General features: G+C 33.9%; 1 protein-coding gene across 4 annotated transcripts; it reads right to left on the reverse strand.

The window, feature by feature from the left end:
- Nucleotides 1-8: 8 nt before the first annotated feature.
- LOC112905104 lies at nt 9-23,464 on the reverse strand. Of its 4 annotated transcripts, XM_025976841.1 has the most exons (10): nt 23,300-23,464; nt 21,633-21,808; nt 21,375-21,569; nt 9,028-9,368; nt 6,255-6,536; nt 5,780-6,167; nt 5,400-5,699; nt 3,914-4,243; nt 1,843-2,023; nt 9-231 (listed from the first exon to the last, which is right to left on the reverse strand). In XM_025976841.1, the coding sequence occupies exons 2-10, from the start codon at nt 21,768-21,770 to the stop codon at nt 104-106; spliced, it is 2,283 nt and encodes a 760-aa protein (XP_025832626.1). In that variant the 5' UTR covers nt 21,771-21,808; nt 23,300-23,464; the 3' UTR covers nt 9-103. The 4 variants fall into 4 exon arrangements, with proteins under 4 accessions (XP_025832626.1, XP_025832627.1, XP_025832628.1 ...); XM_025976842.1 differs by lacking the exon at nt 21,633-21,808; XM_025976843.1 differs by lacking the exons at nt 21,375-21,569; nt 21,633-21,808; nt 23,300-23,464 and adding an exon at nt 13,591-13,755.
- Between the last annotated feature and the right edge of the window lie 219 nt (nt 23,465-23,683).

A 23,683-nucleotide genomic window follows, 5' to 3' on the forward strand; every position in this document is an offset into this window, starting at 1 on the left:
ATCAATGTGTTTATTTTATTTTTTGTAAATAAATGCAATTTTTATAAAATATTTATCTTTCGTAATAAATTCTACTTTAGATTACGTATAAGTTCAGGATAATTTATTCGTAATTACAACAGGAATCCAAAAATCTTTCCAAGTCAGCTAAACGTTTCACTTCTGTTTGAATATGTTTCAAATGGCCCCATCTTAATTGCTTGAGTTGTTTAATATAATTAGGTTCTTCTCCTGGAAAATTGAGAACAATTTAGATCCTTGGGGTACAATTAATAAAATAGTTCTTGTCTTATTTTAGCATTATGTCAATTAACAACAGATTAAAATTATAATTATTATCACAAATTTAAATAATTAAACTGATTTAGATATTAACATTTTTGACAAATATTTGAATGCTGACAACATAACTTGAAATGACCAAAGCGTGGAGGTGCTTTTGAGATAATAACTCTCTGCTGACTGTCAAATAAAAACAATGAAATGGCTAAAAACACTACACACAGGAGCGATAATTGAATCCGAAGAATAGAAAACGCGTTTGTACACTTGTACACTGCGTGATGAGCGACTGCGCATCAATTTTGGTTATTTTCAGTGATCAGAATGAATGGGTACTTCTGAAATAAATAACAACCTTACAGGAGGTGATAGCGCCGTATAAATTAAGTAAATATTTAAAGGTCCTAAAGTTCATAGTTTTCGAGAAAAGTGCAGTTGAGGGGTGATTTAAATAATGCTGCATGCTATCAACAATCAACAAATCTTGTTTATTCATTTATACCGTGGTAAGTATCTAAACATTATGTGTAGTAGAGTAGCAGTAGTTTGGTATTAATCTTTACTTTAGCCTATCGACAAGCGGTATTGTTTACGTTCTCCATCGTTATAACTTTTACCTCAACTCGGTATATACATAGGTACAGACCCACGTTGCCAATTCATGTCCAGAACCGGGTTCAGATTGTAACTTGTTGTGTTTTTTTGTAATTAGCTCTGTTTCTTAATTACGCTGCTGTACTCATCATGCGATCCCTTATTGCATCTAGTTGACAACCTCCAAATCTTAATTATTTCAGAAATATGCTGTATAAACAAAATCTCCTTGCCTACTCGGTAAATCGGATGCGCATTGCTTCACTGCGCAGCGTACGAATGAGCATAACTTGATGTTACAACACGCGCTGTTTCAGCAAGTAGATATCCATATATTTAAATGGACCTTGTTGGAGCATACGTAATCCTAAAATGTAGTATCGTACTACAGATGGCGTTTACCGCGCCATTTGTGGTATTTTCTGAAACGCACTGTACCAAGAAGACTAGACATATTGTAGGAGTAATAATAACATGTCTTACATAATGTACAAATCTAGCCGGCAGGGCGTCACTGAGTTATATTCGTTCGTACGCACCTGATTTGCCGCGTAGGCAAAGCTGTTTTGATTACGTTTTGTGTTTGACGAGTGAGAATTAATGCGGACGAATGACTTTCCTACCCTGTATTACTGACGATGTTTTTTAGTTATAACGTCCGTATCTGCTCTCTTTGCGCCGTAAATTAAACTGTTACTACTATGTATAGTCTTCACAGACATGACCACTTTGGTTTTTGTTGTCTTCTTCTACTGTTACCTTACGATCCTAACCACATCCGTCGAAAAGATTATGTTGGCAGCACTGCGACGGTTTTTAATTTTGTGGAGTGAACATCAAAGATGATGTCGTAAACTGCACATTCACAACTTTTTTATATTTCACTAACAATATATAGGTAAATGTTCCAGAATAGAATTGAAATTTTAAAGAATATGTCTGTATGTGTATACAATTTTGACTTACCATGTGAACCGGAACAAGGACACATGCAATCTTCTTTTATTTCCAAAGTGTGGGCAACCTCATTTGTTGTGTGCGATTCGCTGAAAGCGTTACTCAGGTCTAATGAAAAGTCTTTAGGTTCCGTTTTCTTTGAGTGTTTTTCAATTACTTCCATTAAACTTTTGGGGTCATTGTTACATAGCTGAAGTTAATATTCTTAATAAAAATTAAAAAGTACTTCTATTGGCGAAGGCGATATNTATATATATATATATCCCTTAGGTTTTTTAAGACTTTTGTCGAAAATTATTAATTTTAGTAAAAGGGTAGTTATAATCCTGGACTAATATGCATGGTGAGTTATTTTTTTTAGAAAATACTTTTGATAAGATTTTCGATGATCTCTCACTTAATTTAACAAGAACAATGTGGTTTATGCAAGACGAGCATCACCTTATCATCATTATCTAGTAAGGGCTAGAAATCATTTTAATCGAACATTTCCTGAACGCAAAATTGACAGAGAAGGTAACTTTTCCTGGTTATCAAGAAGTCCTGATTATAACATAATGGATTTCTATTTTTGGGAACATATGAAATCTTTCGTTTATACCATCAAATCGCTTCACAAATCACGAGAAATTTAAGATGCGGCTAATTTTATTAAGGGACAGAATAATATTTTACTAATGTTAGAAAGTGCTTCATCGGGAGTATTAGGAAAAGCATAAAAATGAGAAGGGGTCACATAGAACCTATTTGTTTATTATTCCGAGTTAGAAGTTTTCATTGCTTCTTATTTGAAATCCTTTCCGAATTTGAAATGTTCAACTGTGTTTTTTCGGAATACGATTGAAATTATCAAGTTGAAAAATGTACAAAAATTTTACATAAGAATGATTTTTATGTTATGTTTTATAATCAAAATTATCAATAAGTTTCATAAAAAAAAAGTAGGACCTGTTTCATTCTCAAGAATCGCTGGTCATGTGGGGCCCTCGGTAACAAAATATAAAATAATAATTGGGATAATATCTTTTACTTATACATCTGTGCCAATTTTGATAACGATTTATAAAAATGTGAAATTATTGCCAAAGAACAAAATTTAAAGTGTCACTTTTAACACCCTGTGTTTTCCACATGAACATTTTATTGAGGCATGCTTGATACAATTTTCATACTTTGGTGCAGTTAACTTGCACTTCCTCTATGTTCCAATAGTTATGATTTTTCATTTGTTTCATTTTTTTATATAAAATGGGATCAAAAGGGTATCTACTAGCAAGCTTTCTTTTACTGCAATGACAAAAAAGTAATATCTCATCCATTATTTTAATTCTTATCTATTTATAATACTCGTGAATTACTCAAAAAATTGAGAAACAAACAGAAAAGTAAGACAAGTGGATATCGACCTTGAACCTCCAGGTCTAGTACAAATTACTGGACAAGAACTTAATGTTCTTTAGTATTTTCAGTTAGAATTCTAATTTGACAAAATTTTGTTGGTTTCTTGTTTGTCAGAATGGTTGTTTCATATTTTTTATTTACTGATCTCTCAATACATCAAAAAAATTTTAAAAATGTCCCTTTGGCCATTCATCGAACTGACGGCTTCAAGACAGGACAAAGCCCTTTGAGTTTGTTAAACTCGTAGGGAGTGAAGTATTTCTTTTGAACAAATTTCCTTTGTGAACACAGTGGAAGAAGAAAAATATAAATTACAAACTTGTTGACAGAAGGTAAAGCACAGTAAAAGGGCGATTTGGTTTACATAAATTTAAAGTTGTTTAATGTGATGCACATGAAAGAATAAACGGTCGGATAAACGATTTAATTAAACTGCACCTCATTACTTGCATTACTCATAACGTATAGGTACTTGGTTCTTGCACCTATATGCGCTTATAACCACGTTCATATTATGGTATTATATTTTACGTCAGAATTGCTTTGTTAATTCTATTTGTAGGGAAAATGGATGAGAAAATGTTTAAAACAATTCAATGAATAGATCGGTGCAATGAAACTGTCCTTTGAGTATGAAAATATGCGACAACAAAGTTTTATAACTTATAACACTACTCACGCCTTTGGAACATGTAGTGTAACAATTAATTCTGTCTTCCGGTACTGTTCCAAGTTCTTTGCTTAAGGCCCTATCGATTAAATTAACAATATAACTCTTGGAGCGGTGCAATTCCATGGAATAGCTTTCGTTAGCGTTGAGCTTTGTATTATGACTTAACGGAATAGTTTGTTGGGTAACGATACTCGGTGGATTAACTCTAAGACGAGGAGAGGAAGGAACTTGAATTTCCTTATTTATACAGTTTGTACCCGGTTCTCCCATTTGAAAAACAACGGATGTTTTCTTTATGCTGTTTTGCATTTCTTGATAGTTAATACTTTTTGGTATCTGCAACAATATGAAAAAGGTTATTGTAGTACCTTATTTGTTTGAGATAGATACAAAATATGGTCAAGATGAATTTTAAGTCATAATACAACTAGTTTGCTTCCCACAGAAGTCTAACTATTGCTATTTGATCGAAATTGAAGAAGCCTTTAGTTTTTTTTTACATGAGATTGGATAATTTATACTATTATTGTCAAAATCTTAGTTCTGTGTGGGTGTGAAACGTACACGTTGGGCGAAAAAGTAAAAACATCAAGCGTTTGATATGTGGTATTAAAGGAGGATGCTAAAAATATAATGGATAGAAATGGTTAAAAGGTATTAGAAAGAGTCAATGAGAAATAAACGAGATAGGTTGGTAGGACACTTTTTCAGACTTGAAGAACTAGTCGAAGTTATATAAAAAGCAGAAATGGGAGTTAAATGGGGTAGAGGTAGGCCTAGATTAGATTACCGTTGTTGTTGTAGTTTCTGAGAAATGCGAAAATTAGCTCAAAATAGGAAGAAGTGAAGAGGCGAGCTGAATATCTGATGGTTATGATTAATCGATGATATAATACTAATTGTTCATGCCAGACGATAAGAAATATGAACAGATATTTGAATGGAAATTCTAACTGATAAATAAGTACAAAAGCAGATTAAAGGTAAGCATCAATTGAAAAATTCGTACGTTTGAAAGGCGGTATAATTTTTTTTTTTATTTTGCCACTGAGGAAGGTTACGAGTAAGGCTTACCCAGGTGTGATTATTTTTACCTACCTTACAAAACTGAAAGCACGTTCACAAAAGGAACAACTTTCTTTGAACAATTTTTTTTTGTTTTTTTTTTTCAATGTGTGTAGTAAACGACAATTTTGAAGGGTTTCTAGGGCATAATGTGATATATATATTTGTATATTTTTCGTGTAAATAATTATAGTTCTGTTACTAGTATGAAAAAAATAAAGACTGTTTTAGATGGTACTTATATTTACATATATGTTCCGTGACATTCAGAAACTATTTATGACCTACTTGTCATTGAAATATTAAGGATAATTAAGAAAACTTTCTAAAATAAAATGAAAGGCAAACAAGTATGAACAATACAACAGTATTAAGTTAAAAAGTGATGCGGCAAGTATGAATTTATTTAGTCATGCACGGAAGATACCTTAGATTCGTCATCGGTAACACTATCACCAATAATTCCAGGATTAAACTTCTTACTCTCTTCATCCATTTTCCTAGCCATAGCTAGGGTACTATCTGTTTCAGTTTTAAATGAACTTTCTGGAATTTTATTGACACATCCCTTTTGCATGAGTTCTTGCAACATTGTTTGAAGAACAGTTGGTGTCGGATCATTTTTTTGCGTAGAGGATAATGAACTGCTTATTGCGCGTGGCGATTGTTTTTGGCTTACTTGAACTCGCTCAGGGTTATTTTTTTCTTGTTCAGTTTCCCCACTATCCTAATTTGTTAAATTTATTAGGTAAAGCAAATTTTGTACTTATAATTTCCAAACTTAAATAAATTTGTAATTTCTTTTACCTGAGATTTATTGGAACTCGATAGCATATTCATATGTTCATTATTTCCTTTAGTAAGTGTTTCAAATGTTTTTATTTTTTGATTGGTTTCCATCCCGTGAACTATCTCTTCATAGCGTTTTAAAGCGGATTCTATCCTGTTACTTCTTACGGAAGCATTATCTTGTGATGGAGCAGTGAGGGGACGTGTAATTCTCTCACCTTTATTAACGGGAAAACTATGATGTCTTTCTAATGATACTTTGTTCTTAGTATGGGGTGATAACTGTTCACCCTTTATTTCTTTTTCGCAGTCCTTACGTCCATCAGCATTACTCTGATTTATTGTCTGGGTGCAATCATTTGAGGGCACTTTACAAGTAGTTGCTGATGAAGTTTTCTTGAAGAAACTGAACAATATGCATTTTAGAATTTACTGAATCAATTAATAAATTTGATAAGAAAGGGAAAAAAGTATGCTTCTAGAAAGTATTTACCGTGGTGCCTTCGCAGTAACTGGATACCTTTTGGGATTTGCTTTTACCGCGTTCAAGCCAGTACCAGATGGAATTCTAGTGAGGGAATTTCTATTGCAAGGTATATGCGGTATAATTTTGTTATCCTCAGACAGAAGCTGTTCATTGCCAACAGAAACTTGTATTAAAGGATTATTATCCATTGGCGACATATAATTTGGCTGAGGGTTTGGTTGGGTTACGGAATAGAAAGACTTCTTCGACTGTAGTGGATAGAGGTGTGAAGATTTGTAGAAGCACTGACTATGTCAAAAATATAAAGAGCTATTTAATACTGTTAACTGGTGTACCTAGCAAGTAAATTCATATTTTGAAGTTGGCTCTATAGAATCACTAAATCATAGTGTTGCGCGGTAGGTTTATTTATGTATATGTTTATCACAGTTATCCATGAACAAATTAGTCAAAATTTCACTTTTCGATCAGAGATTGTAACAAACGGCAAAAGATACGATCCGATTAGATGTTGAAGAACTAAGGTTTTGTAAAATTTCATTCCATTTTATTAAGTAGTTCAAATTACATTAATGAATGGAAATTGAAAAAAGAGCGTTCTGCCTGACTAAAAGATAAAACTAACAAACGCGTCTACTTTCAATATTCAGGATGATTCCATTTAATTACAATTTTTAATTAAAACAAGATTTTGACCTATTCGAGTTAGTATTATACACTACCTCATCAGTATTCCGGAATATTTGAAAGGTAATATCTGGAAGCACTGTGGAGTGCATCACGTGATAGTGCCCCAACGTGGCGGGTGTAAAAGTATGCACAAAAATTATCCCACTTAACGAGCCGCCAATGTTTGAGAACAGTTACCAGTGTTGCAGCCGCGTTATCCTATCGCTCTTTATCATCGCATGCGTTACACCTACCCGTGACCTTCGCAACAGCTGGCCACAAATTATTAATAGTAGCCTGCACATCGTAATTACTATTCGAATGGCAAAGTTACTGCCATTACCACAAACTATAAAAATAAGCTGAGTGTGAAATACCAAGTAAAATACAATGTGTTCGCATGAAGAAGATGCGGACATGGTGGTCACATATGGACGGTGCAATGAAAATGTACTGACGGCATCACGCGAATACGCATCATAATTCCCCGAGCAGTTGGGGATTTCGGTAAGGTCATTACCCTCATGCTTGTGAATATCACTGAATGGTGCAAGATGAGTAATTGTATTTTTTCTTTATGTATTTTCTTCTACCTTAATTTCTCTGGGGTACTGATCAGACATAGTGCTTAATTGCAAAGAAGTGGACTGATCTAATAATAATAATACATCACACGCAACTGAAAACCTGCAACCAATAAAAGTAACGATACCTTTCAATAATTTGAGTCCGATGTAGAGCGCTTCCTAAGATTAGCATGCACTCTGCCTCTCTAGAGTTTATATATCAACAGTATAAACATGTAATTACAGCAATTGTCACATGCCATATAGTTTAAAGCGGCGAAAAAAGAATGCGACAACAAAATATCGCCGAAAGTACAATTACAAAAGATATAGTACCATGTCACTCATCAAGGAATGCATAATCGATTTAAAGAAAGACATACCTAGAGATACGGGACTGCGGAACCCAAAATTGTAAGGACTGGTTATTTTGCTCGAGACTGTAACAACTACAGGGGTCGTGTTGAAATTGTGGAAGAATAAGTCATCTAAGTCGAGATTGCCCCTCAAACAAAACACGATCTTCTGGAGGAGATATACAGCCGTCGAAAAACTAAAATCAGTCAACTTTATGAGCAAGTTGTCTCACCTTCAACAAGCACTCGAAGTAGTCATCATCTCAAGTCTGTATGGAACTAATTCATGTTTGTAGAAGGATCCATTAATCACCACAATGGTAGAATAGTGTTCGGCACATTGGCATCTAATATTATCGTTCAACTTGACGTAGTATCAGAATGGCGAATGCGTGGAAAAGAGATTGATCTTAATTATGGCGACGGGAGAGATTTCTCTAATGCATTGAGAATGCAACGTAAAAATTTTAATTTATTGAAAATATGATCTTCCATAGTTGGATATTAGTGGCCGATATAGTAGCTGACCTCATAATTGGATTGAACCTTCTTAGATAACATAAGATCAACTTCAATCACAGCACTTTTACAATGCGCAAATACAAATAACATGGTAACGCAGATGCATTATCTCGGAAAAAGACGGACTGACATCGACATCTTTTAAAGTAATCTCCGTTCAACCTTGGTGATCCTGGGAAAATAATGAATTAATTAAAGAGCACAGGTCGGATGGAAATATTGACCCTGGGCAGATGTGAGTCACTTAATTCAGACAGTAAACGGTTGATTGGTCTCACGATCAATGAAATTCTCTTATCTTACTAAGGCATTTAAAAGAAAAATGTGAAAGAGTCCGGATGGAACCAGAAACAATCTTCTTAAACATAATTGCTTACAATGAGACTGAATTTACCCCGAATCTACTGGCTAATAACAATTTTCCGCAAATAACTGAAACTAAGGTCACAATCACGTCTGTTTTAAAAGTCAAGTGGTCATGTCATTAGTGTTCTTAGGCAATATTGGTCTTTTTTGAAAAATTTAACTATTCACACTCTAGATCTATCTTTTGTCCTTTGTTTTTTAACATGAACAAGCAACATTTTACAAATAACAATAAATACAGGCAATTTTTTCTTGTGACAAGTAAATAAAATAAATACGTTATTATTAGTCAAATCTTACTCTATATTATCATAATCTTCTTGCATGTAATCATCCTGTGCTGACTGTTGTAGCGATTTCCTTCTATAAATTTCTTTAACATCTGAATGTGTTCGCGAAGAAACAGGCATTTGTCCGTAGCTGTTGTTATTATTAGGACGATTTCTTCGAGATACAGGTCTCGCAGTTGGTCGAGGTTGGTAACTGGCTAATGCAGAAATTGGTCGGGCAATAGCACGTGCTAATGGTTGCGTTGTAACCAAGGGTTGACGAAAGCGAAACGATTGGTCGCTCTCAGACAAGTCACTATCCTCGTATCTTTGGTAGGTGGTATACGGGTAACTAGGTGGTCTAGGCATACTCTACTGAAAAAGTTCTTGTTGAGTTATTGAACTTAGTAGTTAAAGTATACTTCGTTTACTTTTTCTAGCGATCTGACCTTTAGTTTGACCGGCGCAAAGTAGAAAAGAACAGCACAAGGCCAGAAAAGAAAGAAGACAACTCTCGACCAAACTCGTAATCTATGAGGAGCGTATAATCTGTACAGTACTGCACGGAAAAATTGACTATTTTATCCACCAAAATTGCATTACTCAAATGTGCTTTTATTGATACTAATTACTACTAAAAATATCAACGAGATGTTTATTTATATTTGAAGACATATTAAAGGCTTTAACGCTTGTTTTCGACCCGCACTACTATTCATGATTGAACAAAATTTTTGGCAGGTACTGTATGAAATGAATGTTTAATAAACAAGGGTAGAGAGAATATTGAGCTATTTTCTCCCTACTTACGATTTTGCCAGCGCGCATCCAAGACATCGGAAGGGGAACATCGCTAGAGTAAGTAAATGAAGTATATAAACCTTTAGTAGATACTGATGTTTTAAAGGCTTTTGAAAGTTTACTTCCTAACTGGGATAGTTTCAATAATAATCTTTTTAACTTGCAACACGTAATTTGTTGTCGCAAATTATCCAAATTACTAAAAATTAACAATTATTGAGAAATTCTTTGAAGAAGCAACGAATGTGAATAATCAAATAAATATCTTTTAAGATGCATATTTTATTTATGGGGCTCAGCAGGGTGGGTGTTTAATGCATCGAGTGCTACATTAACGTTTGGCCTTCCCAAAATGCAAGACCAAGGTCAAGTCCAAAACCTACCTTTATACTAGCAAGATCAATATTAAGACCAAACGATCAAAACGAAGACTAAAAGCAAGACTGAGTATGCAAGACCAATACCAAATATGCAAGATTAAACGAAAAATTATTACTTCTGGTGGATTAAAGAGTTAAAAACTATTTAAAGTAACCTTAATATATCTTTTTCCTGTTAAAAATATCTTTGTATGAAGTCTGTTCAAAAAGTATCGCGAATTTTGTGTTTTTTCAAAAATTATTTATTTATTCAGGAATATCTATTTTGTCCCCTTCAAAGTAATCCCCACCAGATATTATACACTTGTGCCGACGTTTTTTTCAATCCTCGAAGCATTTTTGTGATCTTATTCAGCTCCACCGTCGATGCCGTCTTTATCTTCTCAATCGCAGCGTAGCGTTGTCCTTTCATTGGCCTCCTCAGTTTCGGGAACAAGAAAAAGTCACAGGGGGCGAGATCTGGGGAATATGATGGCTGTGGCATTATTAATTTGACCAAAAATTCGCGCACAAGCAACGATGTGTGAACCGGAGCGTTATCATGGTGCAAAAGCCAATTTTTGTTCTTCCAAAAATTGGGGTGTTTCTAGCGTATTGCTTCACGTAAATTGCACATAACTTGCAGGTAATAATACTTATTAACCTTTATACTCTGTGGCAAGAACTCATGATGCAAGAAAACCGTAAGCACAATCTTGACATTCGACCTAACTTGGCGCCCTTTTTTCCGTTTTGACTCGTGCGGCAGCTTCCATTTGAGTGACCGTGCTTTGGTATCCACGTCATAACCATAAACCCATGATTCGCCACCGGTTATAACCCTGTGGAGTAAATTCGGGTCGTTGAGTCCAACAGTTCCTTAGTAATGTTAATGTGTTCCCACACTTAATTTTGTTTTTTACACAAAATTTGATACAGATTCTTTGATACAGTTTTTGGAATAGGCAAAAATCGAAGCCAAGCCAAAACACGTGCAAATAAATTAGCTGTTAAAAATTAACTGATCATTCAGCTTGGCCGAACTTTTCGTTATAAGTGAGAAACATGAGTACCAACATAACGCCATAAAAAGATCAAAAATCGAATATGCGTAACCCGCGGAAACTCGCTATACTTTTTGAATAGACTTCGTACACACACGATACTTACGAAAACTTTGTCTGCACGAAAAGGTCCAAAATTAACTATTTAATAAGACAGAGGAACTGATAATAATGTTAAAATTTAAATCTGTAATTTTCGCGAAACGTTGCCAAACTCAATCTTCAACTGTTTATTGCTTCATGCTACCATAATGGGAACTTTGGCGTATCAGAATTGTTATAACGTAATTAAGGTAACAAATACTTCTGCTAATGAAGTCTGAACGGTCCATTAGGCCAGGATAATTACGGTTGATATTGCCCCCGTTAGAATTAATGTAATTTGGGTTCACTTCGTGAAATACAATGTTAAAAATGTGGAATACTGATATATAGATTAAATTGCGATTTCAGAAAATTGTAGCTAAATTACTTCTGAAGGTGCCAGGTTACATTGAAAAACAGCTTTTGAGATAAAGGGCTAGTTAGAAATATATTACAAACACAAACAGGAGTAAAGAGGGGTAGAGGTGGACATAGACTGATTGTAAATAGTTAAGGAAGTGGAAAAAGATTGATATCATCGAAATTGTTTAAAAAGTTATACTTTCATAGAAGCGTTANGAACGGCATTTAATTCACTTACTCTGTTTTTCGCACGTACCCTAAAGCTACACGAATTTTTCAAAGCTGACTGTCGAACAATGAAACTTAAATTTAAACATTCTCCTATTAAATGCATAAGACGGCGATGTGCTTTAGATACATAAAATATCTTTCTAGCATCAATAACACGATCCATTATTTTCTTCTTAATTGGACTTTGTTTTGGAATAGGTGCTGTTGTTTGGAAAAAAACTTATTATTATCATAATTACTTGGTTGTTGAAAGAGAGAGGAATGGAGAAATAAATGAAATCGAACCCAGTTTTTCTTTTGTTTTTGTATTTAATATAAAGCAATTTCGATGGATTGTTTGACAAGGCTGACCTACTTATTCAGATGAATATCAATCTTGTATTTAATTTATTTTTTATTTCTAAGAGGGTTTAATTTACTGTAACTTTGCAGGCATGTTTGAGATGCGGAAATGTGAATGTTTACACAAAATGCAGATTTATTTTAAATGCTTGAAATGTTAAAATATCGGTAGTGTTACTATTACTGAATTTTAAATGTTTAGAAGAAATTTTGATAGTCTCCTTTCCTTCATTTCGTAAAATCTTTGCTTATACATAAAACTCTTAACTCCATCATAAGTTTAATTGTAGTATTTTTAAAGTGAACTAAAACAACTTGAAGGATGACTCTTTGGATTAGCTTTGAATTCATTATTTATGGACAGCTAGTAACCACTTCCGATAAAAATTTATGTATTCACTACGCTTTTATAATTTGTATGTAGCCCATGGAAGGGAGTCAGACGGGGATGCACACTGTCACCGCTACTTTTTAATCTATACATCGAAGACGCGATTAACATCATTAAAGACAGTACAACTGTTGGGATAGATATACAGGAGCAAAAGATTAGTATGCTTAGATTTGCAGATGATATAGCAGGATATAGCTACCTATTTTTCTGATTATATTTAAAAGCCCTACTTCTTTTCTCTTACTCTGTGTTTCAAATCAGTGACGCAAATGACATGTACTATCCTATTCAATACTTTTGTAAAAAATTAGGCGCCTTACAATTTTCCTCAGTATAACCAGTAAAATCACAATAATATTGAAACTGGTCTATAATATTGCAGTAGTTGGCGCTGACTTATAATTTTATAATTTTACTAGGCAGATTGATATTCCGGTTTGGTTTTGACAATAATCCTGCGGTATATGTACCTTATGTACCGAAATATAGAAAAGGAAAAGTAGGTAAATATTTCATTTTAGATCTTCATAAACTCGTCAAAAATATTTGGAAATCATTGAAAATCTGTCTTTCTGGTTAGCCAGTCATCTTGAAGGGTAATTTTTATTAAGGTGTAAATTAATAAGTAAAATTAAAAAGTAAAATTCCACATACCAGCCCAGTTTTGAACAAAAACCACTACTCAACGGTTTTGCGATTATCTATCAACCCATACGCACAATAATAGTTAACATAGTCAAAGAACATACTATATACATATAAACAGTGATAACATTGTTCATTTTGTTTTAGATAACATATTATAAGATGACATATATTTTTGTAGTTTGTTCAGTAAAGCGTATTAGTTCTCAAATGTAGAATAAAAAATTATTTTGAAGTGCATTTCATTATTACGTAAATTAGGTATAAATATTTTCTATTTGTAATTTAAAGATAACTTTTGTTCTTCTTACCTCAATATTTCTTATGTGCAGCAAAAACGGTGCTAATGCAGGTGTGGATTAAAAATGAGGTCTAATAGAGTGCCATAAGCGCTTCTTGTACAAATGTAGAACTTCAAAAATACTGAAAAAATATAAAAAAGAACCTGCACAGAACGTCAAAAGTCCATACTTCAAAAATTTTCATAAGTATCTTAGATTTCCTAAAACTGCACGTTTCAAATATTAACTAATGTTTATAACTAAAGTTTAATAATAAAGTAAAAAATAAAAGCCTATGCACAGTATCCCGATTAAAATAAAGAAGCCAATTTGGACTGTGGATGGAAGTTATAAACTAACAGATAGATAATAATATTCATATGTTTATTCAAGTTATATATCGTTAGCCTTATATTGGTAGATAAGTGAGTGTATATGTAGATGAAAAATTTTTCGGTTTTCATGGTCGAATTTCATACGTTTCATTTTCTGCTGTGGTAGACACCATCTGAAACACAGTCGAAGTCTTCTTGGCGAAGGCTTAGCTATGAGTAAACATATATTTAAAAACTAATTTTGGGTGTTTAATTCCCACCTCCTAATGCTGATAGGAAGACAGTCCCTCCAACTATTACCATGGTACAAATTTGGAGCGGAAAACTTTTTAATGAGGCTGATTGTGGTAATGGGTTGATATTCATCATCGTAAGTCCCATAGGTCATAACTGGTTGGATACGCACCTCCACTCTTTCCTATCCTGAGCTAATCTTCGCATTTCCCTAAAACTAGAACATCCTACATCTTTAACTATTTACCAACACTAATCTAATCTAGCTCTATCTCTACTCCTTTTAACTCCCGTTTCTGATATGTCTCTGATTAGACTTTCATACATGAGAAAGTGTCCCACCAAACTTTCTATCCTATTTTTTATTAACTTCCATAGAGTCCTCTGTTCTCCTATTTTTGTTCATAACTCCTCATTTCTAACCTTCTCTATAAACGGTATCCTTATCATTTACTAGCAGCACATTTCGAACGCTTCTAACCTTATCTTTTCCGCTGCACCCACTATCCATGTTTCGCACCCGTACAGTGCCGCGCTCGAAACATACACCTTTAACAATCTTTTTCGAATTTCTAAATTAATCGTTTCGAGCATAGAAGTGACTTTTTAATGAAATCGACCCTGCGCTATCCTCTGCTTTATACCCCTACTACTCCTTCCGTCCTGATTTACTTGACTTCCTAGATACCTAAAATTAGCCATTTCTTCATCCCCCATCTTTATATTCGCCCTTTTCCTACTTTTTATTCACTTGCATACCAATATTATTGTTTTAATTTTATTCATTTTCATACAATACTCTTTTGTCAATATCACTTCCTTTTCATTTAAAGCTATCTCTAACTCCTCCTTGCTAAATGCTAATACTGCTATATCATCTGTAAATCTAAGCATGCTAATCTTTTCCCCATGTATATCTATCCCCCACAGGTGTACTGTGTGATGTTGATCGCGTCTTCGATGTATAGATCGAAGTATCACTCTTGGGTTAATGATGGCTGAGAAATATGAGATTGGTGAAATAAAGACAGAAAAGAAAAGCGAATCTAATATGTGATTATTTGTAGAATAGCCTTGCTGCTCCAGTACTTGTTTGCTTCAGTGCTTCAAAGAAACTACAGAAAACCTGTCCATTCGGACTATGACGGAGAGTGGAACCGATGGCCATCTTCACCTTCCTTTTAGGACTTCTGGGAATGGGTGGGTGCTACAATTATGGAAAAATATGAGACGGTTGATGTGAAGACAAAAAAGAATAGAAACATAATTCCATTTTTTTTCCTTGTTTTAAATTTTCCATCTTAAATATTATTTCAATAATGCCTTCCGTTTTCTCACTCTTTCTAATACCTTCACATTTATAATTCTTTTTATCTACGGTGTTTTTGACATCCTTCTATAATGCATCATCTCAAACCTTTTTCTTTTCTGCAGTGCCCACCGTCAACGTTTCACACCTATACAAAATCATCATCTATACAACAGGTACACCATCGTTTTTGAAATTCTTAAGCAATTTATATCTTTACCGCTTTTTCAAACAAAATAAGTGACATTAAATGAAATGTAAATAAAAACTCAACTTAAAACACTAGATGACAATAAACAATGATTCAGTGTAAGAGATATGTATCTCTTCTATTTATGTTCTGCAGAGACGCCCAAGGATTCTGAGGAATGCATAGCTCACCAGATAAATGAAATCAAACATCCATGCTAATCAAAAAGTACTACACACATCCTGCAGACTAGAATAAGATGAATTTGTTGTCAAATACTCGAATACTTTTCGATTCAGAGTATTAGAATGCTTTCTGACTTAGAGTACGTATTCAAATACAAAATCCTGCCTCAACTTTGCCTTGATGCGGTCGGTGTGGCATAGGTGTACGAAATTTATTCTACTGCTAACCTCTTTTAATAGTAGTTACGTAGAATATCTTCTTGGCAGTCGATATATTTAGTTATTGCTTATAGGAATTGAACTGTTCTTTTTACTTATAGTATAGCCACATAATAAAAGCACCTTTCTCTACTAGTTTATTTAACTATTTACTCTATAATTATCGCCACCATTATTAATTAATTATCTATTCACTGCAGTATTGCACATTTTATCACTTCTTTGGTCTTTATATTTCGCTTTTTTTCACCACGTAATCAGAACTCGAACTAACTGAACTGTTCTGACCTCCCAGCAAATATTTACATATAGGGGCTGGCCTTGCCATAGAAAGATTCCAAAATGTGAGATCTAGAGAGTTTAACCTTCTTTGTTACTAGCAAGATCAAGGCAATCTACTGTAGGATTCTTGACATGTGGTAGGTCTACACATGGCATTTCCCCCATTCTAAAACTGATCGTCTCTGTTAGTAACGTCGCTTCTGTAGGGAGTAAATTAGTCAAGATGGACGATCTCTATTTTTGTCCAAGATCTCTTCTGAATTCGATGGACAACGCCGTTATGCGTCGAGTAACGGCGTATGGACTACCCTAAGCTTGTAGTTTCGAGCAACGTCTCTTCCCTCATGATTCCACACTTTGCCGCCTTCATTAAAAAAAATGCTAGCCGGTGTTCTTTCAGTTGTCTTATATATGGAGACCTATTAGCTAAGAGGAATAATAGGAGGTATTAGCAGATCCCACTCAGCTTGGTCACTGTTGACAAACCTTCTTATGTTGGTCTCCTACCATTCTATCATACTGTGGATGTAAGAGCGCAGTCCCCCTTTTTTTAATTTGGTTACATTGTTGAACAAAATCGACTCGACGTGACTGTCTTGGTCAGAATGCAATTCCACTGGTACTTTATATCGGATAATCCAGCTATTGACAAGTATTTTGCCAACGTTGTGTGCTTCTTGATTTAGTATCGCGTATGCTTCGGGCCACTTGTTAAAACAACCCATGACGACCAACATGCATCGGTTATCAGAGTTTGTCATTAGGAATGGTCCTGCTACATAGACTGGTGTTCTCTCAAATGATGCTATCACTTCTCCTTTTCGGTTCCTTAGTGGCGGCGCATATCAGGTATTTCCTGGACTAGTTTTATATATTACTTCTAATTCGTAGTCAATAAAATCGCTCGCGTACCTTCCTTAAACCTTCATAATGCCAAAATGTCTTTCGCCATGGATTGCTTCTAATACTTTTGCAATCCTGTTCTTCGGAAGTACCATTTGAAGTTTGTTTATGGTTTCATCTACCACATTATTTTCAAAACATTGTGGTCCTAGATAAGGGAAGTCCATTGGACCCAATAATTTTTGGTTGTCTGACTTAAGTGACCCAAATCTGCCCGCAATGACCTTGAGGCTTCCTTCCATCTCATTATTAGGTCAACATCTTCGTCCTTCTCCTGGTCCTTGATTAGTTCATGATTTTTTAGAATCCCTCAAACTGAATGGTAATTAGCTTGCAACAAATTGATGCTAGTTTCCCTTTCTTCTTTCTGAACAATGTTTGCAGATTCCCATGCAAGATCTCCAAAATAGTGCATCGGCGTTGTCGTGTTGTTTGCCTGGGCGATGTTTGGAATTCGTGTAGTCGCTGTAACCTTCGTGAAATCTGTTCTTCCGATTCTCATCCAACTCCGCAGGAAGACCGACTTTTGTTTAAGGAATACCCTTGATCAATTCTTTCACAATTCTGGCGCTTCGAATGACCACTGTGGTTCTTGCAGATTTGAGCAAAATAACTAGTCTTTGCACATTTCCAAGATTTCACTCTCTTGAGGGGCACTCTCTACTTAGGTGACCTGCTTTCCCATAATTTGAACTCTTCCGAACATTATTGTAGTTGTTACAGTCTCGGAAAAAATGTCAAAGCCTTCCAGATTACCAACAGTTTGGGTTCGCTCGTGTCTGTAGCAGTTGCTGTCTTCGCATCTACTATGCATTCTTTGATGAGCGACACCATACCATCTTTTGATATTTGTGCTGTCGTCAATTTCTACTTGTTGCAACAATATGTGGCTATTGGAAGCTCGCTTCGTTGGTTCAAAATGTATGACATGTGACAATGCTTTATTTGGAGTCTTATGACGTGCTAGTCTAAGGACGTGCTATACTTCGCTGTCAATGACTCTTTCCATTAATGTTTGATCTGCCAGTTGGTCTTTGAAATCTTAAGGGACATAAGGGTAGACTTGCGGACTAATCTCATTAGGCGCTCCACATATGGCTGAAATTGCTGAAGAGTCTCCTTACTTTCTTGGTTACGACTTTTTATTTGCTTCTGATGTACCTGTTGGAGACGTTTCAGTCAGTAGTAGTAGTCAGACAAATCTGTACCTATTAGGATGCACTACTTTTTTTGTCTTAACATCAATATCTACAAATGATGTATTTATTTTATGCACATCTCCTGTACAATACCCTTCAAATAATATAAGTTTAATTACCCTCCATTTGTAATAGATAGATACCGAAAAAAATTTTCCAGGTCTAAAATTTCTAAGTTTTTTTTTTTAATTTAATACATATTCCATAAACGAACAATGGAAAACGCGAAAACAAGTTCGTTGGTGACGTCAGTTAGCCTACCTATGTACATTATAAAGAGGAAAATGATGCATTTAATTTACGAAGTGAAAACTTCCTAAAGAGTTTGTACCTTATATAATACATATGTATACGTATATGTATGTATATTGTGGGCGTATTCCACCACCCACGAGCTCTCAATTCTGAAAAATTTGTTTACAATTTCCGTTAACGTTACCTGTCCTGAGCGTTATCAGTTTGGTCGATGTGAGGTGGTAAACGGAGTGTCCAAGGCGTCGCGACGCGATGTGGCGCCACAATTGGCGTCTCAGTCGACCGTCAACTCTTTTCCTAGACGCATGTGCTTGAATACCGGCCGTTATTTCCGCGAAAATAACTTATCCGGAGTTTTCAAACAGGTTCATCTTCGCTTTCGGGAAGGAAATAATAAAATAAATTGATACTGACTATTTTATCGGAGTTTTTTTAAATGTGTTTTATTAAAACAGATGTTCTTCAAAATACTTTTGATAATGTATAAATATGTATTAGCAGTTTGAAAGAAGGGTAAGTTATAACTTGTTGACTATTTCAAAATATTTTCCATTTAATGCTGTCATTCATTTTGACGCTTCCTTGATATGTTTAAACAATTCTGCGTTACGTGCTGAAAAGCCTTATAATATTCCAAAGTTTCTCAAGTTCGCACTTCTAACAAATAAATAATGAAAAGGTAACTGAAAATTAATTTCTTACCTGAAATAATAAATGATAGAGTAAATTTGAATAATTTTAATATTTTATATATTTCTACTTGCGGATTAATTATTCAGAAACATAAAACAATATTATGCATAAATTAAAGATGGGGTTTGGATCTGATACTCAGCGGATCTGGTACTATTTTTAGGATTCGGCGGGATATTGGATCATGGTGCCAGTACAGCAGTAGGTACTTATTAATTATTACGAATTCAATTTAACACCGAAGTTGAAATTCTAACGAGATCAGAAATGCTAGATCGTTAATCACCACTTTCGAGATAGTATGCGAACGAAAACTTCGCACGTATAACAATACTGCGAAAAAGTAACTTCATTTTTTTTTTTAAACAAATATCAATAATTTAAATATACTCACATGTAAAAACAGTCTTCAATAATTTGCCTGGATGTACAAACTTAAACTAAAAAGTTAAGAAGATGTGATCTGAATNCAAGATCAATATTAAGACCAAACGATCAAAACGAAGACTAAAAGCAAGACTGAGTATGCAAGACCAATACCAAATATGCAAGATTAAACGAAAAATTATTACTTCTGGTGGATTAAAGAGTTAAAAACTATTTAAAGTAACCTTAATATAACTTTTTCCAGTTCAAAATTTCTTTATAAGAAGTCTGTTCAAAAAGTATCGAGAATTTTGTGTTTTTTCAAAAATTATTTATTTATTCAGGAATATCTATTTTGTCCCCTTCAAAGTAATCCCCACCAGATATTATACACTTATGTCTTTAATCGTAGCGTAGCGTCGTCCTTTCATGGACCTCTTCAGTTTCAGGAACAAGAAATGTCACAGAGGACCAGATTTGGGCATAACGGTAATTACGGCATCATTAGTGTATTGTTTTTGGCCAAAAATTCGCTCGCAAACAACGATGTGTGTCAATTTCTGTTTTTCACAAATCCGGGTCTTTCTGTAATATTCCTTATTGATTGTACTACCCTCGTGATGCACCCAGCAATCTTAGAAAACTGTAAGCAAAATCTTCACATTCGAACTAACTTGGCTCGCTTTTCCGGTCTTGGCTCATTGACGATTGAGCTCTGGCTGGACTTGTCGGTATAAGTGGGAGACATGCGTACCAACATAACGCCTCAAAAAAAATCGAAAATGGAATTTACGTAACCCGCGGAAATTCAAAATTCGCAATACTTTTTGAACAGACCTCGTATTTGAAATTTTTAGTTACCTTTACTAGATTTTAACACCGAATATACAAAAAAAGAATATCTTCGGGGAAGGTATTCTTTGTTCCTATATATGAATAGCACATGCTTGAAATATAGAGACAAATTGTTGGTAGTCGAAAGCATCAAAATTGATAATAATAACTAGTATGCTCGATGGTTGCTATATATAAATTCGTGGGCATCACTCAAAGAATTGTAGTTCATTAAGGTATTACCGGAATGAAAACAATTGAATAAAATTAAATAAATAANATATCTTTAATAATATTTATGATAATAGAAACGTTTGTGATTAGAACTATTTAAAAAATTAGATTAAATGAGCAAGACCAAGATCGACACTGGGACAGTATTGGTGCTTGCTTTGCTTATCATTAAAAATGAGCAGATGCTGAATGTGATGATTACTTTCTATCGTCGTATTAGGCATCTACTTATTTTGCACCGAAATTCGACATTCGAGTATAACATATAGATATCTACAGTGAAAGATTATAATAATACCTAAGATAATTCGATAAGAATTAATAATTTAAAAAAAAAAACGTTGATGAACAAATGCCGCTAGATGGACGTATGAACAATTTACTTTTACAAATTTGCGTTTACAAATCAAGTTTTGACTGCCTTATTGTTTAAACTTTTAATTGTTATAGTTATCGTTTAAAGAACCGACAAGAAAATTATGTCTTAGGATCGGGAAACATCGTGCATTAGCAATTATCTTTTCTTTTTTAAAGAAGCCTTTTTTTATAAAATTTTCGATGTTAATTTTAACATACCCTGGGAAGGCCAAGTTGCAAGAAGCCGATTCTGATAGATATCGATAATCTCAAGCACATTTTAAGGACATTTAAAAGATGATCAAAATAGGTATTGAATCTTCTTCTTTTTCTTCCCCTTCCCAGCGCTCTAGAGACCTTTACCACAGGATACCTTTCACACTTTCTACTTCCGTTTTTATGGCTTGACGAAATCTAAAAAATAAATCTTTTTGACTGAACGGCATTTAATTCACTTACTCTGTTTTTCGCACGTACCCTAAAGCTACACGAATTTTTCAAAGCTGACTGTCGAACAATGAAACTTAAATTTAAACATTCTCCTATTAAATGCATAAGACGGCGATGTGCTTTAGATACATAAAATATCTTTCTAGCATCAATAACACGATCCATTATTTTCTTCTTAATTGGACTTTGTTTTGGAATAGGTGCTGTTGTTTGGAAAAAAACTTATTATTATCATAATTACTTGGTTGTTGAAAGAGAGAGGAATGGAGAAATAAATGAAATCGAACCCAGTTTTTCTTTTGTTTTTGTATTTAATATAAAGCAATTTCGATGGATTGTTTGACAAGGCTGACCTACTTATTCAGATGAATATCAATCTTGTATTTAATTTATTTTTTATTTCTAAGAGGGTTTAATTTACTGTAACTTTGCAGGCATGTTTGAGATGCGGAAATGTGAATGTTTACACAAAATGCAGATTTATTTTAAATGCTTGAAATGTTAAAATATCGGTAGTGTTACTATTACTGAATTTTAAATGTTTAGAAGAAATTTTGATAGTCTCCTTTCCTTCATTTCGTAAAATCTTTGCTTATACATAAAACTCTTAACTCCATCATAAGTTTAATTGTAGTATTTTTAAAGTGAACTAAAACAACTTGAAGGATGACTCTTTGGATTAGCTTTGAATTCATTATTTATGGACAGCTAGTAACCACTTCCGATAAAAATTTATGTATTCACTACGCTTTTATAATTTGTATGTAGCCCATGGAAGGGAGTCAGACGGGGATGCACACTGTCACCGCTACTTTTTAATCTATACATCGAAGACGCGATTAACATCATTAAAGACAGTACAACTGTTGGGATAGATATACAGGAGCAAAAGATTAGTATGCTTAGATTTGCAGATGATATAGCAGGATATAGCTACCTATTTTTCTGATTATATTTAAAAGCCCTACTTCTTTTCTCTTACTCTGTGTTTCAAATCAGTGACGCAAATGACATGTACTATCCTATTCAATACTTTTGTAAAAAATTAGGCGCCTTACAATTTTCCTCAGTATAACCAGTAAAATCACAATAATATTGAAACTGGTCTATAATATTGCAGTAGTTGGCGCTGACTTATAATTTTATAATTTTACTAGGCAGATTGATATTCCGGTTTGGTTTTGACAATAATCCTGCGGTATATGTACCTTATGTACCGAAATATAGAAAAGGAAAAGTAGGTAAATATTTCATTTTAGATCTTCATAAACTCGTCAAAAATATTTGGAAATCATTGAAAATCTGTCTTTCTGGTTAGCCAGTCATCTTGAAGGGTAATTTTTATTAAGGTGTAAATTAATAAGTAAAATTAAAAAGTAAAATTCCACATACCAGCCCAGTTTTGAACAAAAACCACTACTCAACGGTTTTGCGATTATCTATCAACCCATACGCACAATAATAGTTAACATAGTCAAAGAACATACTATATACATATAAACAGTGATAACATTGTTCATTTTGTTTTAGATAACATATTATAAGATGACATATATTTTTGTAGTTTGTTCAGTAAAGCGTATTAGTTCTCAAATGTAGAATAAAAAATTATTTTGAAGTGCATTTCATTATTACGTAAATTAGGTATAAATATTTTCTATTTGTAATTTAAAGATAACTTTTGTTCTTCTTACCTCAATATTTCTTATGTGCAGCAAAAACGGTGCTAATGCAGGTGTGGATTAAAAATGAGGTCTAATAGAGTGCCATAAGCGCTTCTTGTACAAATGTAGAACTTCAAAAATACTGAAAAAATATAAAAAAGAACCTGCACAGAACGTCAAAAGTCCATACTTCAAAAATTTTCATAAGTATCTTAGATTTCCTAAAACTGCACGTTTCAAATATTAACTAATGTTTATAACTAAAGTTTAATAATAAAGTAAAAAATAAAAGCCTATGCACAGTATCCCGATTAAAATAAAGAAGCCAATTTGGACTGTGGATGGAAGTTATAAACTAACAGATAGATAATAATATTCATATGTTTATTCAAGTTATATATCGTTAGCCTTATA

This window comes from Agrilus planipennis, unplaced genomic scaffold (assembly GCF_000699045.2).
Source record: "Agrilus planipennis isolate EAB-ADULT unplaced genomic scaffold, Apla_2.0 scaffold23, whole genome shotgun sequence".
Classification (NCBI taxonomy): Eukaryota; Metazoa; Arthropoda; class Insecta; order Coleoptera; family Buprestidae; genus Agrilus; species Agrilus planipennis.

Coding starts and splice junctions, on each gene's coding strand:
- LOC112905104 (XM_025976841.1), bottom strand. CDS start 21,770: ATGGATCGTGTTATTGATGCTAGAAAGATATTTTATGTATCTAAAGCA. Junction 21,570..21,632: donor AAAATTCGTGTAGCTTTAGG/GTACGTGCGAAA, acceptor TTTATTTTTTAG/ATTTCGTCAAGCCATAAAAA. Junction 4,244..5,399: donor TTACCGATGACGAATCTAAG/GTATCTTCCGTG, acceptor ATATTGTTGCAG/ATACCAAAAAGTATTAACTA.